Source organism: Haliotis cracherodii, unplaced genomic scaffold, assembly GCF_022045235.1.
Source record: "Haliotis cracherodii isolate W230 unplaced genomic scaffold, xgHalCrac1.p SCAF_18, whole genome shotgun sequence".
Taxonomy (NCBI): domain Eukaryota; kingdom Metazoa; phylum Mollusca; class Gastropoda; order Lepetellida; family Haliotidae; genus Haliotis; species Haliotis cracherodii.
The window spans coordinates 21,530,213-21,548,707 of NW_027266273.1; the positions used below are offsets into that span (position 1 = coordinate 21,530,213).

Below are 18,495 nucleotides of genomic sequence, written 5' to 3' on the forward strand. Positions count from 1 at the left end.
ATACAGGCGTCTCGCGAGATCTATGATATAAGAACACTGTAAAGCTTCAAAAACGAAGCGCATGTAAATCAACAGACACGTGTTATCATAAAATACTCGCTAATACAAGCAATTATTCAAACTATATCATAACTAAAACTGAACCAATTTTGGTTTTCATTCTATACTTACATGTATCACATGAAAAGTTCAAGGTCATCCAAGAAGACAACCCTCCAGGAAATAGGGTACCTAATAGACTGTTGCACAAATAGCACTGCTCCACAAGCATGCATAAAACTAATTCCTTAATTCGTCAAATGAAGCTATAAGCAAGAAAAGCCTGTTTCTGTTTATTTGCTAATATTTAAAAGTATCTACCAAAGAGATAACAAATAATGTACGGTCGGTTGAAACAGTCTGACGGACCTGCATCCATGCTCCTCACAGCGATACCTCTTTCCCTGAAAGGTAAGGAATGTTTCACGCGCTGAAATGGAGCTTGCATGCACGTACTCGTGTAAATATCTTTACCTGATATTCAGAAGCTGCTGTATCAGTGAATACAGAGTTGACTTAATGATATCATCTTCTTTATTTACAAAATTTAGGTGCGGTTGCTAGTACTATAGTACTGGTACTATTTCAAACATTTATGACACATCGCACTGGAATAATAAGGAAGTTGATATCAGTAAGTCGGCCCCATCTTCAACTCGTGTAAATACGTGTTGCCCAAAGTAGGTTACCGTATTTCCTCGATTAAACGTGCGAACGTATATTTCTTTCAGACACTCTTTACCCCCGGCGTTTAATAGCAAAGATAATAATGGGGAGCATTCCGTGCTTTAAAAAACTCCCCAGCGTTTTATCGAGGCCCGGCGTTTATTCGAGACCGCGTTTATTCGAGAAAATAAGGTAACAGGTAGATCACACGTACATGGACAACCTCTGATGGTCCTCATGTCGGACGTTCAGGGAGTCCCGAACTACGTTGGTGCATGCAGAAGCTGATATCAATCAAATATCTCACAATGGCCCTCAGAATACTGAATCTCAAACGGTCAATCTCACCCTGTAAAGGTGAACGTGAGACATTAGTCTGTGTGAACACAGGCTTTACCACTGCTATGTACTATTGTTTGAAGCTAAAGGACATGTTGAAAAGGAACGCGGTACTTAATTCTTTTCATAGGATCTTATACCTACAAATAGAAAACAGCTAGTGCCTCGTGTCTATCCGTCTCCATTTCAGATAATAAAGTGCAAGAAGTACATATAGTGTGAAATATTTAATAAGTGCCATATCTTATCATTCCCAGTGCAAACGTAAAGTAATGGATTTTCTAAATACATCTCATTAAGATGTTTCGTGAATACATTACAGATTAACATTAATATTTAAAGAGATTCGTCTTTAAATGCTTATAATTCTATAAAAAAATAACCACAGTTATGGAAGTGTGCGAGTGAGTTCTATGTCGAATCACGTGATTAATGTTTCAATGCATAGTCACAAATCTGTACATCCACACTTACTAGGGGAGATAACTCTTGCATGAATAGCAGGACCGCGACAGGGATACGCCTATCACGGGTATAAAACTGCTCTTTTTTAAATACACATATTTTTATCTCCAGTGGCATCAATTCAGTCAAAAGTATCAAACAGTGAAAAATGTAATAACTGCAAATGTATCCTGATTTCTCTACACTGACAGACTGACGAGTCTAGTGATTACTTTATTAAATATTTATACAACAACTATCGCTCCACTCTATTGCATGCGGGCGTGTTCTGGCCTGAAGTATCGATCGGGTACACATCGCATGCAGATTTCGACCCAGTTTTCTCGGGGGAATTAAAGCATATCTTATCAATGGAGGCTTTGGAAAAACGTAATGAAACAAAACTCTGTAGTGAAAATCAATCCGGCTTAACTTTGCCTATAAATAACTATGTACGCAGAGTAGAGCAGTATGGTGCGAGGCCCATTCATCTCAGCAAATCACACAGCTAAATCAATTGAAGAAAGTACATGAATTCAAAGAAATTTCAACCATTTCTACAAAACACAAATCTCATTTTGGCTTCCTCCGCACGTGGCCCCCTGTGAGGTGGTGGCGTGTGAAACGTCCCCGGCGACGGCAACGACATGCTTACAAGAGGCATAAACACCACAGTAGTCATATAACGCCTGGAAGACAAACTATAAACAACAGACATGTTACTGATGAAATGCTAGTACATCTCAGTGGTCGATCACGTGGTTTGTAATAGATACAGAGTACCAATAAACAGTGTCAAACTGGACAGATCAAACCTTGTTTGATCCAACCGGTACCACTGTAAGTGGGAAGGGCTCATCTGCCCTTGTGTCTGTTGGTGTTACTATAACAGAAGCCAATGATACCCTGAACGTAGTGAGACATGTAAAGAAAGATTAAAACACAAAATACTAAATAAAACACGGAACAGTTGGCTCTGAAACTACTTTCATAAAACTTTCATATATGGCATACCCTTATTATTGCAAGTGTAACGTCAGATGCCACGAAATGACACATTGTCTTTGTGCTTTCATTATTACGACCTCCATTGTGATTAATGCTGTGAAATACCCTTTCTATGGCCAGAGTATTACTTGGCCCAAAACGCGTCTATGTTCCAGCGTCTCCGTCTAGAAGACAGTAGATATAACAGTTTTCGCTTCCATCACGTAGGCAATAATACAATGTAATTAGGTGTACATGTTACGTTTCAAGACCACACAATATTCTACTCCACACTAAATGAGCAAATCTCGTGTACAGCTCGACTGTGCTTATAAAGATAAAAGGAGAGTGTGCACTAGGTGGGAGGGTGAGGGAAGAGCTAGCTGTGTGCGCGCACTGTTGTGCTGCGTCAGTTAGGTGGGAGGGTTAAAGAAGAGTTGTGAACGCACGCGCACATTGCCATGCTGTGCCGCGTCAGATAGGTGGGAGGTTGAAGGAAGAGCTAGTGAAAGAACATTGCCCGTGAAGTGCATGCTTTTCTAAGTCAGTTAGGTGGGAGGATGAAGGAAGAGCTATTGCACGCAAACTCGATAGTGCATATTTTCAGTTAGGTGGGAAGGGAGGGGAGAGTGAACTGTGAACGAATACATTTATGTCGCGCACGTTGTTCAGGATTAATCAATAATATTTAATATTCTCATTGTTTTGACACCTGGGGAGGTATGTAGAAGAGAAACAACAGGAAGTGCGAGTGTAGTAATGCTGTCCAATGTCCGCCGTGAACATGTGCTCGCAAATCAATGAGCGCAGGAAAGCTTTGTCTATCTGGCTATGTACAGCTATCGATGTGAGTCGAGGTGTATTTACATGACACTGTCAAATGTTAGAGCGGTTCTATACGTTGTCGACGCTTGAACGACAGCATCCGACCAGGGTGACTGGGCCCCCGTCTATACAGGGACCGTGGACATCAGACGGAAGGAGGGTGGGGTCAGGGTGCACGTGATTAGGGTAACAGCAACCCGTCATTTCAAGCAATTAGTGGGCGCACTAGCAACAGTCGTGGCCGTGACTATGTACATGAAAGTCCAGTAGGTTAAGAATGGCAGAATATGCATAGATGAATCGTTTGACTGGCGTAGTGATATCTACTCAGGGACCCCACTGCGCTAAATACTGTAGATCTCATGAAAGCGTCAACTTGCTTAAAAGTCCCTGATGGATCTAGATCTATCCCTGGCTTAGAGAATAGCGCTGACGTAGGGTCATTATCACGGTTGTCTCCCTTGGTACACATCATCCCTCATTATACAACATGTAGACGACAATATATCACCGTCATTACCGCTGCCCCTCTCTTGCACTATAGTGAGGCAGAAGCCCCCAACAAAACACTCGGCAATTTTCGAGTTCCCAGCAGTACCATACCGCTTGTATTGACGTCATGATAACCATGGCAACTGCCGCTGCGATATGAGGGCGTAACAGACGAGAAGGAGTAAAATGGCAGAAGAATTCGGTCCACTTTGCTTGGCCACATTGCACAAGTTCTTGCCGCACATACACAGATAGCCATTTCCATTTCGTTCTGTCCGGCAAACTCCGTCAATCATCGTAAGATGGAAATTGAGATCGGCTGAGCACGTGCGTTGCAAATATAGAACATCTGAAATAAATTGAAAATTTAATATATTAGTTTTTAAAAAAACATGTGGCAAAATAAAACATTTAAATGAATTTTACAAATCATATACTGATTTCATTTAGGGTGTGCTTCTGTTCGTGTGGACCAAAGTCACTCCCGATCTTACTGCGGATAGATAATTGATATGTAGTATACTCACTGTAGTGATGCATTATATGACTACAGTATTATCTTGAATGTTTGTTTGTTTGTCTGTAGATTATTTAACGCCGCACTCAGCAATATTCCAGCTGTATAAGGGCGGTCTGTAAATGACCGAGTCTGGACCAGACAATCCAGTGATTGACACCATGAGCATCGATCCACGTAATTGGGATACGATGACATGCATCAACTTCAATGTAGTGTTGTGTACGATATATGATTATATTCACTGTGGTGTTGTGACCAGCCTATGCCCAGCAAATACTCTCGGCCTATTCAGACGAATCCCAACTAACAGCGTTCTCAGTTAATTCCCTTTAAAGATAGCACTCGCTTGTTTCCGTAACCTAGGACAAGACTCATCGTTATAATCACGAGTATTTAAATTATTTTGGCAAGAAGCGTTTTTTGGGGTTTTTTTAAATGTGGGAAAATGTAGATTGTCAGATCCACACTGCTGTGTATACAGACATCAGGGATGTGATATATAAATTGATATCAATGTTGTTACTTGCAGGGCTATTGTTGGATGATAAATTCAAATGTACACGTGCGTTTGTTTACACTTGAGTGAGTGAGTATGGTATTGTACGCCGCTTTTAGCAATATTCCAGCAATATCACGGCGGGGCACACCAGAAAAGGACTTCACACAATGTACCCATGTCGGGAATCGAACCCGGGTCTTTTGGCGTGACGAGCGAACGCTTTAACCCCTTGGCTTCCCGACCGCCCCTAGCCCACTTGACTGCGACATCCATTCGTTGGAGCTGTAACTAGACCTGGCTTTCAAAAACGACATTCCGTGTAATATTTCTTTGTATATTATACCAAGAAATGAAAAATGCATTGAACTAATTAACTTACCACAGATTTCAAAACACATTATTCACGCACCTAACAAAATCACGTTGTGACACTGTGTTGCGGACATTTTTGCCGTTGGCGATTTTTACAAATTTGATTGTAACAGACCAAGATAGCCAGTGACATCTTCCGGAGCCTGCATTTCAGAAGTCAATAAACATATGATCAAATATATTCGTTCCCTGTTCATATTTCTACGGCACGAGGATATATGTGTCACGTGACACAACCAGCCTATAACACGGTTCTGTTACCGCTGTACAATAAACCCGTTCAGCCAGCTCCTGTTGCCCGAGAAGGCAATATCTCAATACGACCTCCCACAGCTGCACGAACGACGATTTCTAGTCTGTCTCACAGTCCCCGAACCACATTATTTTCATTCAGCTCAGTCGTAAAGCCCAAAATGAAGCAAGTCTAGATTTTCCTAAGGCTCTGAATCCCCTTCTCACTGGGGCTCCTTTTCAATCTAAATGGAATTATTTGGGCTCCATCAGAATTATATATTTTCAGAGACTAAGCGTTAGTCGAGACGATTTCCTTTGCGATGCTTTGATAAAGCTTTATTGTGTTGTTTTAAAACTTCACAAAAGTAATTTCAAAGATTAGTTCATGCTGTAAGACAATGAAGGACGTGATTACAATAAACTACGGTTATAACGAACTCAAAGGGACCACTAATTTTAGTTGGTTATAACCGTAGTTCGTTATAAGCATATATGCAGCCTATATACAACAAATGGCCGGGACTAAAAAATAAATTCGTTATATCGGTCAGTTCGTTATAAGCGTGTTCGTTATAACCGTAGCTTACTGTATTTGGAACTGGTTGACTGTGACAGACGTTGTTGGCCCTATCTGAGTGAAAACATTACAGTGTACTGCGTGTTATAACACATAACAGCCACGGGGTAGGGATGGAGAGGTTGGTGGTGCTAGTGTGCATCGGATTGCATATCGCACCTGTGCCAGCTGCAGTACCCCATACACCACAGCGGCGTTACATTAGTAGTTAGGACCACATAACATAGTTCTTGCTTCTCATCACCGACAAACCCTAAAAATCTATCAGACATTAAAGTTTCATTTTATTGTTGGCATGTAATTTCTGTTCTGGTTCCACAGTTTTAAATCATTATCCACTTTGTAGTCGTGCATGTTTATGTGTAATCCATATAGACAGTTACCAACGTGGTGTGTATTTAGGATTTATTTTAAATGGCAAATCAACATATTCTTAATTTCGTGATAAAATATGGGGAATTTTGGCTCTGTGGCTTGGAACCTCGAAATTAACTATAAATTAAACTCTTATCTACCTATAACTTGATGAGAAACAAGGACACAATTAACGTGGCCTGGCACCAGTAACATTATATTCTGTAATAAATGTGCCATCTGGATGTGGAGCCCACGGTAGCGGCTCCAGTGTATAGGATCGACAAGGTGAAGTACGATATACGTCAGGAAGATCGGTACTATACGACTGGACTGAATGAGGTAGGTATCACAGCGTGTCATCTTAACGTGGGAGATAATGGGGATGCAGATGGTACTGGGACGACACTGTAACTTTGTGGCACACATTGTGATGCAAACACCACTGTTCGTATTGGCCCACCAACAACCAGGGAAGCTTAGCGTCTTAACCCTTCACAACGATAACCTACTGGGCCATCCTTGCCCAGCTTACACCAGAGCTTACAGGGGTCAGGGGGGCGGTCGGGTAGCCTAGTGGTTAAAGCGGGTTCGAATCCCGACATGGGTACAATGTGTGAAGCCCATTTTCTGTATCCCCCGCCGTGATATTGGTGGAATATTGCTAAAAGCGGCGTAAAACCATACTCACTCACTCACTCACTTACAGGGGTCAGAGCTTAATGACCTAATATACTGCCATAATTCCTGTAACTGAATGCACGGCCACATATTACATTTTACATGTAATGCACGTGCAACACAGTTCTTTAAAGAACATTATATTAACATTAATGTTCAAGGTGAACGCATTATGATCTCTCAATGACATGTGTCTTTATACGTGTGTTAATTACCTTGACGTGCTGATGGCTATTTTAATTAAGACCAAGAGTCCAAAGTTCTAGCCAGCTGTGCCAGTACCATGCCTGATTGTGACGCCAGAGACGCCACACATAGTGTTGGCAGACACAGTCATCTCGTCACATGCCGATATGGTGTTCTTATGTCACGAATTCTCAAACAATTTTACATTCCCGTGTGTTTTAAATTCTTGAAACCATTACCAGTTTTCAACATGTTATCAACTTCCGCTTTAATTACGCGTTTGACGTTTTAAGAAGTAAAACTCGCAAAACTAGGTCGAATATAAAGATAATGCCACGCTGGGAATTATCGGCATATCAATATGTTTGCGGGTTTTTGTGAAGTGTTTGGCCAACTCACTCTCCTTGTAGAAGGTCCACTTGAGGCAGATTCCTTTCCCACAGTCCTTCTTCTTAAGCTCCTTCCGCTTCACGTCGATGGGATCGGAGCACGTGCTGTTGATTGCGCGACCCGCACAGATGTAGCAGGTGATTGGCTCTGGAAAATACACATCAACCAATCAGAAACATTGTAATGAACGGTCACATTAATCACAAGACACATGAAATGGCGATAATTGGCGTTTATCTCCTGTAACAAACTAATCGAAAATATGGTGTCAGGACTTCCAGCCTAAAACCCTTGGTAATACACTATAATGGCGTTGTTAATACAACCGGGGCATCATGGAATCGGGAGTAACATCATCCCCGGAGAATCAATATCGCGATGTGGCCTTGGATGGGCCACAAGACGACGATAACACACATGTTCGTCACTTGTTCAATAACAAGTGCTTCAATCCTCTTTAGACATATATTGTCAATTAGGGCACGCGACAGAGGTGATCATGGTTCTCCATTGATTTACAAAAACCGAAGGCCACAAACTGGTTTTGAGCACTAAATTCAATCTATAAAAGTAAAACGGTAGAAACTAGGATTAATAACTTGCTTATTTGAATGATAATACAAGATATTTATTCCACAAAATATTGGGTGAGGCAAGTGAGTTTGGTTTAACGCGGCTTTGCAGGGAGTTTGTTTGTTTGTTTGTTGTTGAACGCCACACCAAGCAATATTCCAGCTATATGATGGCTGTCTGTAAATAATGGAGTCTAGACCAGAAAATCCAGTGATTGACATCATGAGCATCGATCCACGCAATTGGTATACGATGACATGCATCAACCAAGTCAGCGAGCCTGACCACCCGATCCCGTTAGTCGCCTCTTACGACAAGCATAGTCGCCGTTTACAGCAAGAATGGGTTGCTGAAGACCAATTCTACCCAGGATCTTCCTTTGCAGGGAGACCTTAATAGGCTGAATGATTCAATCAAAGAGCACCGGTATGGTGTTGGCCAACCTCGCAGAAGCAATAAGCGTGTTTGTTTGTTTGTTTGTTTGTTGTTTAACTCCCTACTCATACAGATATGTGACGGCAGTCTTATAAACATCTAGACTATCCAGTAATTGACACCATGACAACACATCCATCAATAATATGTCACCGTGAACCACACGGAGAGACCCAACCATATTGTGGGAAGCATAATGTTTTAGAAAATTCCTTCCGATTTACGTGTAGGCATGCCATAAGTCATTGCGACCGATTACAGAAGTCGCAGCGCTTTCAGAAGCTCAAGCCGATCGCGGAACCAGTCTGGAAGATCTATCGGGATTCTTTGAAATAGATTACCCCCAACGACTGAAACTTATAAGTGAATTTGCCCTTAAGAGCTATCTTGTTTGCACGCCATAAAGTGGCACAGCCGTCAGGCCTGCTCCAATTACCATACGTCGGTTTACATGGGGAAAGCGCGGGGGGTGGGGGAAGCGCGGAGGGTGGGGATGGCGGGGGGTGGAGTGGTGGTCAGAGCATCAGAGATCGAAGTCTACCACAAAGCTTTCCGGCATCTTATTAAACGGTTGAGAGACTCTTTGTGTTTTAATCACAGGCAGAATATGACTTCAATATGCATTATTACCCATGAGTGAGATACCTATGAGTCAGATGCTGTTTGATGTTGGAATATTTAATACGAGCACCATCGTTATGCACACTCATGTAAACTCGAGCACTAGCAGTGACGTCATCCACCTTTATTAATTAAAAGTAGGATATCCGTGAGACCATTTGATGAACATTGAGAACATTACTCCTGTATCTCTCGACTAACGCTTAGTCTCTTAAAATATATTTGAAAGAAACAAGCAAAAATTATATTAACATTTAAATTGAAAAGGGACCCCAATGAGATGGGATATTATAGAATTTGTGGAAAATCTAGACTTGCTTTAATTAGGGTTATAGCATTACACTAAGGGCTGGGAAGAAGGGGAAATGATATGGTTCAGGGACTTTGAGACAGGCTACTGCAGCTCGTGAAAGTCGTCCAGATGTAATACCCTGAAGCATACATATCCCGTAAAGCCCATGCAAGTCTATAATAGTGCGCAAGTCTAGATTACTGCAGTATCTGCAAATGAAGAGGGTCTTTTTATTATATTTTTATTAAGATCATTTAACAACTGTTTTCTTCTGTGACATATGTTCATTTCAAAGACTAGAAGTCTAGTACAAACCAACAAAACCTTTAGCATGGTACCATATGGCACCAGAGATGTAGATGGTTAGACGGTGAAGCGATGGAACGATGCGCACAACTGTGCATTAAATATATTCGTCATTTCAACCTACGTGAATACAGTGGACTGGTGTTATAATACTATTGATGTGTGTCTCTATCCTTGCCGCTGTACAGCTGTGACGTCGACACATTCGTGGACGTGGTGTTTGACCAGCTTCGCTACCGCTTGGTGTCATGATATAGATATATTACGGTTACAAACGTTCTTTCAAGGAGTCAGATGATTGCTAGTATGTCAATATGACATGACACATCCCGCGAAGTGTTATAACAGTGTTATACAGCCAGACATCCAGTGAACTGGCGCTAATGTTAAAACATTATGTCCCATTACCAAACATCTAATGAAGTGGCTCTAGTGTTATAAATTAATAATATTGTTATATAGCTAAACATCCAATGAAGGGATGCCAGCCGTATACAATTGATATATAGCTATCAGTGAACCGACTCTAGTTTTGGGTTATATCATTATGCTATTTAACGCTTGGTTATAACATTGTGTAAAACAGCCTGACATCCAGTGAAATTATGCTCCGGGTGGTTAAAATGTCACAGAGCCAAACACCCAGAGAAATGCGCTTGTGCTATGAGTGCATTTAACTGAATAAGTGGAGTTTAATGCTGCGCAAAGATATCACAAATGAATAATGAGGGCAAATATTTGTGTGTGGATATAACACCTCACAAATTGTATAGGGACGGTGGAATTAGCGCGAGCTGTGTGTACTGTCTAGATGTCCTCACTATCGATAAGGAGGCGGTGTGGTACCCTAGTAGTTAAAATGTTTGCTCCTCACGCCGAAGACCCGGGACAGTTGAGCCCATCCCCAGTGTCCCCCGTCGTGATATGACTGGAATACTGCTAAAAGTGGCGTAAAACTCATTCATTAAAACACACACTATGAACACTTCGCCAAAACGTACCCAAGTATTGACCATCTAGTCAATAGACAGGCAAACTCCTACAATTCGCTAAACCTCTAAACCTCTCCAGATTCGAAAGTTGAGACGTCCAAACGTCCATCGTTGATTAAGCTGTGTACAAGGCAAGCGGTAGCACCGACGAGGCCTATCGGCGCCTCTATGTAATCCTGCGCGGGGTTCTTCTGTTCGGCCAGAAAAGCGGAGAGGCTCGAATCCCCCCGAGATCAGAGCGAGATGGTGAGACTGAAGACAGACATGCACCGGCCAACAAGAAGCACGCACAGTAAAATATGAGCAAATTTGATTCCCAGTTAGTCAAAGTAAATGAGGCAATTCCCACGTTTCCAAAGCAACCAAGCATTTCTCGATGCCATTGGGACGGCATTTTGAAATAGAAAAATATCAGGCAGCTGTAAAATCATGTTATGGAGGAGAAATTGCTGATGTGTCACGTGTCATATGTATATGGAATGTAAACATTCACACATCAGAAAAGAGTGTCGCGTTTCTTATGTGTAAATAACATTTCGAGACAAACCGAGAAAGACCTCGACAGGAAACGAGGAGATCGCATTAGTGAATAAGGTTAGACACGCTGCAGCTCGTAATGAAATATTAGAACACAGAGAATGGCAACATAAGTTGAGCCAATGTTCAACATAACATCACCGGCTAGTCTCTGGAGATCTCATCTCTTGTACGTGCACTGGAAACACGTCCATGAAGTCCACTGACAGGCAGCTTCGTAATCAGCGTCAAGTTTATTAAGGGCGCAAACAGATCAGTCCACATTTATTTTCTTAATACCAGCCCAAACCGCAGCCCCAGAAACCCCCCAAACACCAATCAAAACATCACACACATCCACCAACCCCCTTAACCAAGAAGCTCAACCCCCAGCAGCCTACGCAACCCAAAACAACCAAACCTAAACTCCCGGTCCAAAACAAAGAACCCCCAAACTCCAACCCTGAAACGGCCCAACTGCCAACTGCCTACAACCCCAACAGCCCACTCAACCAACAGCCCACTCAACCAACAGCCCACTCAACCAACAGCCCACTCAACCAACAGCCCATACAACCGACAACCTACACCCAACAACCAACAGCCCACAAACAACAGCTCACAACCAACAGCTCACAACCAACAGCTCACAACCAACACCCCACCACAACCAACAGCCTCCGACCCACAACGTTATTCCTGCACATTCGAAGCCGCTACTCGGGACAAAGTTTCGAGATAATTCATCACCAAATCATATTTATCTCGAGTGTCCATCTAGAGATATCACATTGGAGGAACCCCAATGTCATTACGACTAGCCTACGTCAGCAGGCCACCAGCCAGGCAAACACGGTAACGACCAAAATTGTGATCTAATTGCATTTAATAGGGGGCCAATGAGTCGGCAATACAGAAGCGGTCCTACACGATCAATAGTGATGTAGTGTAATCTCCGGCGTTAAAAACCATCCCTCATTCTTCATCACACACAGAGTGGACTACTATTGATTACTAGAAAAAACAAGTAAGCCACGCGATCCGACTCGTGTTGGTTTTGTCTATAAGCGCTGGACGAGTCACACAGGAGCACTTTCCCTTGGGCATGGTGCACACGGCTGCTCTGTGACCTATGTGTAGGTGACCATGTTGTAGGTTCTGACCACCTACATCCCGGCTCAAGCACATTGTGATGCAGGGAACATTTAGCAACACTGTGTATCTGTCCACGTAATGTCGGGCACGGGTAGCACAGATATCAAAAGCGCTGCAATTCGCTGTGCAGAGTTGCGTCCCTTAGGCGTACCAGAGTCCTGTGATCGTGGGTTCGAATCCAACATTCACCTTGATTATTATTCTGTGTTTGTAAGCACCATATTCGTGTTCGTAGGCCTCCCTTAAGTGGTAAAGTCTAGGACCTGCTTCGTTTTGGTCTTTCCTCCAACACCACACTGACAGACTGTGACATAACTGAAATGCTGTTCAAAGCGACGTTAAACCCTACTTAATCACCCATTCACGCACTCTCAGTATTGCACCGTGTAGTTATTATCTTTATGGACGCAGCCGTATATTACGCAGCTGTCTGAGTCTCTCACGAGGGAATATTGGTACACGAATGTCTCCGCAATGTTTGTAGGTTCAGTTTCACACAGCGTCCTAAGTCTAGGTTAAAGTATAGTGACAATCGTCTTAGCCCTACGATCGCTTTGTGAAGCAGGGTCCAGGTATCCAAGTGGACGTGACTCACTTACTTACTCACTCAAACTAATTTATTTTCCATCGACACTGTTGGCTGACCCTCGTAACCGAAGGTCCAACACCGGATAAGGTGAGCTACAGAAGATAGCGTTATTCACAAAGTAAACAAGGTGGGTCATTGAAAAGTGAAGTTTGATTGCTATTGATTAATTACAGTGTTTTCAAATCAACCACTTTTGTTGGAAATCTATTTTCATTTTGATCAATTTTCAAATGAATAAGGTTTGACTTCAATTATCGACAATACAATCATCCTTCTAATCAAAGAATGCAGCCGTACACGCTTCAACATTTGACGAGAATAGAGTCTCTATGTGCTCTTAAAAGCATTCTTTGTTGCAGAGAACATGCTAAAGCGGCAAAACTCGTTATGAATCCCTCTGTCATTGATCGCATATGCCATATCAACACACACGGCCGAATACGCTCAATGTTACTTAATGTGTTTCAGATAAAGCACTGGATCCCTGTTTAATGGAAATAATTTCCTTTACAGGCAGATTGCGCAATATGCCCTCAGGATTACAATTTTTAAATAAGCGTCGTTTTTTTAAACGAGATATATTGTTTCAACTAACCAGTTGGAATGTCTGTTATATAAGCATTTCGTGATGTCAAGATGTAACGGACGTGATGCATGTTTTACTGTTATAGTCAGGTCAGTACAGGCAAGCAGTCAAACAGTCGAACATGTTTATGCCTCATGTGCCTTGTACAATTTACGTATATACGAAACATATGCAATAACGTGGAATGATCTTTGAAGTTTTGTTTTGTTTTGTTTGTTGTTTAACGCCGCACTCAGTAATATGCCAGCCATATGACGGCGGTCTGTGAATAATCGAGTCAGGACCAGACAATCCAGTGATTGACATCATGAGCATCGCTCCACGCAATTGGGATACGATGACATGCATCAACCAAGTCAGCGAGCCTTACCACCCGATCCCGTTAGTCGTCCCCTACGACAAGCATGGGTTGCTGGAGAACTATTCTACCCCGGGTCTTTACGGGTCAGATGTTGGAAGTGTAGGACATTGTAAGAGAGAACCAAACTAATATCTATTCCTTATATGGAACAGATTCTTAGTATTCATTAATTCGTACGGTATTGAGAATGAGTCAGTGAGAATGGTTAACAATATTCCGCAATATCACGGCGGCGGATACCGGAAAATGGGCTTCACACATTGTACCCATGTGGGAAGTCGAACCCGGGTCCTCGGCGTGATGAGCCATCGCTTTAACCACTAGGCTACCCCACCACCCCGTATGCTATTCTGGCAAAGTTTGGTTATTAATACATAATAACATTTTGGAGATATTGCAACAATGAATTCCTCCCATGACATCACAATCAGGTGACATCCCTTATCTCTCTGCCACTAAAGCTGGTTAACTGTACATATTACGTTGTTTATATTAGATATACGAGGGTGACATTCTCTATAAATCAGTAAGGAAAATAACTTTACGTCATATATGTGACATAAGTAACGGTCTTCAAAAATATAGAATTCATTTGAGTTGATTCGAGAAATTTCAAAGCAAAACATGCAGCATGCTGATAGCGCAGAATTAATGCTCTATGTGTAATACGAACTCACGCAGCCAGCTGTGATGGACTGTTTTATTATTCATCTTAATTCATGATATATATTATTAATGTCAATTTGTTAACATGTATGCATGCAATGACTAGTTGTAGCGACCACGACCGCCTGGTCTAGTGGTAGAGCGTCCGCCTGGAGAGCGGAAGGACTGGTCGCCTCGGAGTCAGTATACTGTGTCTGCGTGGGGAATTCATATTTAACTGCGGCATGGTATCTCAGTGGGCTAGCACTATAAACCGGCAGTACAAGCAGCCACACACACACGTGCATGCACGTGGCTACATAAGTGCAATAATCTTGGACGCGACGTTAAACCCGATTTCACCTCAACTCACCCAGCGACCACGAAATCCTTCACTTTCGTCCATGCGATGTTGTTACACACGCCAGCTGTGATGAGCTATCTTATGTTGGTATACATCATGTAGTTCTACCATGGTTGTGTTGCTGAATGTTCTCAGTTTAAGACCAGGCAGAACATTACCGTCACCCGGCGTCAACCGGTATCACGCGGTATTATTCAGTACCATTCGTAAACCCACGATATTACCCGGTATCATTCGGCATTACTCGTCATTGTCCGGCATCACCGACATCAGTCATTATCATCCGTTATCCCCCAATATTACCCAGAACCACCCGGTATCACTCAGAATCGACCAGTATACACTGCCCCAAACCCCTTCATTTTAAATCTGTCAGCCTTTTAAAACCAAGGCCATCCCAGTCTAAACAACCCACAGCAACCCCATGCAATTGTAGCACGTCTGGGTTCCCCCATAGAATAATGATCACCATGGTGCTGCCGTGTAGATCAAACAGTTATTGTGTCCTTTCATCCATCAGACTTTAACAATTCCTATAACCAAGAAAGATCTGCGGATCTGGAAGCCGTTTTAAATTCAGACAGCCACGGTGCCATCGCCATGCAAGCGATACTGACGCCGAGGTTCACACGTTACGTGTTCAAAGCGCACCTTAATGACATCATAATAAGTCATATGATTCTATAGAATCATCTCCACCGTGGTCTACAGCAAACCTAGCTTGTCCCCCCGTGAAGATCCCGGTTAGAAATGGTCTACAGCAACCCGAGTTTGTCCTATGCTTGCCAAGAGGCGACTAACGGGATCGGGTAGTGAGACTCGCTGGCTTGGTTGATGCATGTAATCCATCATATCCTAATTGTATAGATGGGTGATCACAATGTCAGTCACTGGATTGTCTGGTCCAGACTCGATTATTTATAGACTGTCGTCGCTGGAATATTTCTTGAGTGCGGCATTAAACAACAAACAAACAAATAAATATAGTAAACTCAAAATCATCCCACCTAACCTGGTGTCTTTAAAGATCCAATAACTGTTTCTTTCTAAATGTGTTAGAATTACTTATATCATGCCGGACACTATGACAATTAGCACTGATTTGGGAATTTCGGCTTCAGTGAAGCAACTTCGGACAGCCTTGCTGTTTCAAAATACCCTTTACAGCAACACCAAAGGTTAATGACGAGTGGTCGGAGGAAACCTCTCGCTCAAGAAGGACACCGCGGATCTTTTCCTCAAGAAATCTCATTTGGTTACATTTAATTACAGTTTGCTGAACCACGTTCTATAAACGCAGGCAAGGTGACAATGATTTCTTCCGACCTCCGTAGAATCTCGTTTAGTCTCGTTCGGTCTACATTTAGATTACGTCTGGTCTCGCGAGCGTCTTCGAGGCGTCAATGATACCCACGATAGGGCTTTCAACAAAGAAAACCACGTCCATAAAAACAAGACCATGAAAGCATTCATTTACTGAGCGCGCACTTGAAGCCCAAAGATTAACCTTCAAACACACCACTGAACAAAACCACACCAGAAAAAGACCACAGCGCGAAAAGTAATTATAACGTTTTCTGCCTGTGTTCCACCTATGTAATGTACAGATCTCTTTGAGACCATGCAGCTGTTTTAACTCAGTTTCACCTTACGATTCATCATTTTTTTGCAATCGTGTTCCATAGAACGAGTTCATTCAGTACATTTTATTCATTTCATAATGGAATGAAGTAAAATAGGAAGATATTCATTTGGCTCAGACCTTTACCAAATCCAACTCTGTGTGCGTTTGTTGTTTAACGCCGCACTGAACAATATTCCAGCTATATGACGGCGGTCTGTAAATAACCGTCTCTGACCAGACAATCCAGTGATTGACATCATGAGCATCGATGTACACAATTGGGATACCATGACATGCATGAATCAAGTTAATTGATAATCCGTTATACATCCACGTGGGACAGGACGACCTATAAAGGTCACTAACAGTGCCGGTTCCGATGGGAGGTGTAATGTTCATATGGGATACTGGACTCGCGTGAAAACTGATGGGGTGCATGAATACTTGTGACATAATTTCGAGAGAAAATATAGTGGCTTCCTTTACAACCCGATTGACATTTACATCTATTGTAAGCGTTTTCATGCGATTCATGGTGATTAGATTACAAAACGAGAAAAATGTTGAGCTGTAAGTCCCTAGTGAGTTGCGGGAAACGTCAGAACGACCCATTGATCACAGACGGGACAACATGGCGGATAAAACCTCCCACGAGAGGGCGCCCTAAAGAGACCTGTCGTTATACATAACGTCATACGTGGAAACAGAATGGGTGTTAGTAATTAGAACACATAGAAAAGAGCTCGAATGAAAAACACTCATATTATACGTCATATCTAGACTAACATCTAGTCTCTGAAATGAACATATTTTACAGAAAAACAGTTCTTAAATTATAGCTATAAAATATAATATAAACGAGCCCAGAGACTTTCTTCATTTCAGCCTGATACAGCAGTAATCTAGACTTGCCAAACATTATAGACTTGCATGGGCTGTCTTGGATATATTTGTTTTCAGGGTCTGTATAACAGACGACGCCATATCCTACAGATCCGTTTGTTATATATACATGAACACATTGATGCAGAGAATCAAGGTTCCCCTCCATATTTGATGACTCAGAGATATGTTATTATAATGTTACTGAGATACTGAATAAAAATTTAATACATGACAAATTAAACGGGAGAAAATGTAACGTGTATATACCTCACGGTGCTTCTGCATGGCAGAAGTGAAAGGCACGAAGCTGCATATTTATATTTTGCCACTAATAAGACAAGGTTGGTAAGCAAAAAAAGACACAAAAATAATTTATTATTAGCCCCATTTGCATATGGTAGCTGTAGGTTCGTATTGAATAGGGGGCGGTCGGGGAGCCTAGTGGTTAAGGCATTCGCTCGTCACACCGAAGACCCGGGTTCGATTCCCGACATGGGTACTATGTGTGAAGCCCATTTCTGGTGTCCCCCGCCGTGATATTGCTGGAATATTGCTAAAAGTGGCGTAAAACCATACTTACTCACTCGTATTGAATGGCAGCACTTTCTGGCACAAAAATAAACATGTGGAAAATACATCGAAACAGCCTACAATAAAGGCAGATGCGCATTATCAAGTGATATAACATGATCTTTGCACTTTATTATACATTTCATCACAATATACTTGAACAAATCTACCGAGTCAACAACCTCTATTTGCACCACTGACAAGTCCTCGATTCGTGTGTATATTGTTCATCAGGACCACACGTGTACAAATTGAAATGGTCTCCCCAAACCACTAGCTGACCTATCACCATCTGGGATCATGTCAAGAGGAACAGATTCAAATTGCGACAATTTATCATCACCAGAAAAAGAAAGTTCCGCTGCACTTGTATATG

General features: G+C 42.2%; 1 protein-coding gene across 1 annotated transcript in view; it reads right to left on the reverse strand.

Moving 5' to 3' along the window:
• Positions 1 to 1,217: 1,217 nt before the first annotated feature.
• Positions 1,218 to 18,495, reverse strand: part of LOC139465883 (UPAR/Ly6 domain-containing protein qvr-like) — a 53,200-nt gene continuing 35,922 nt past the window's right edge. Inside the window, exons 2-3 of the mRNA XM_071247855.1 lie at positions 7,615 to 7,752; positions 1,218 to 4,141 (exon numbers count right to left, since the gene is read on the reverse strand). Of these exons, the coding sequence (XP_071103956.1) occupies positions 3,918 to 4,141; positions 7,615 to 7,752 (362 nt within the window). The 3' untranslated portion in view covers positions 1,218 to 3,917. The remainder of the gene's footprint in view (positions 4,142 to 7,614; positions 7,753 to 18,495) is intronic.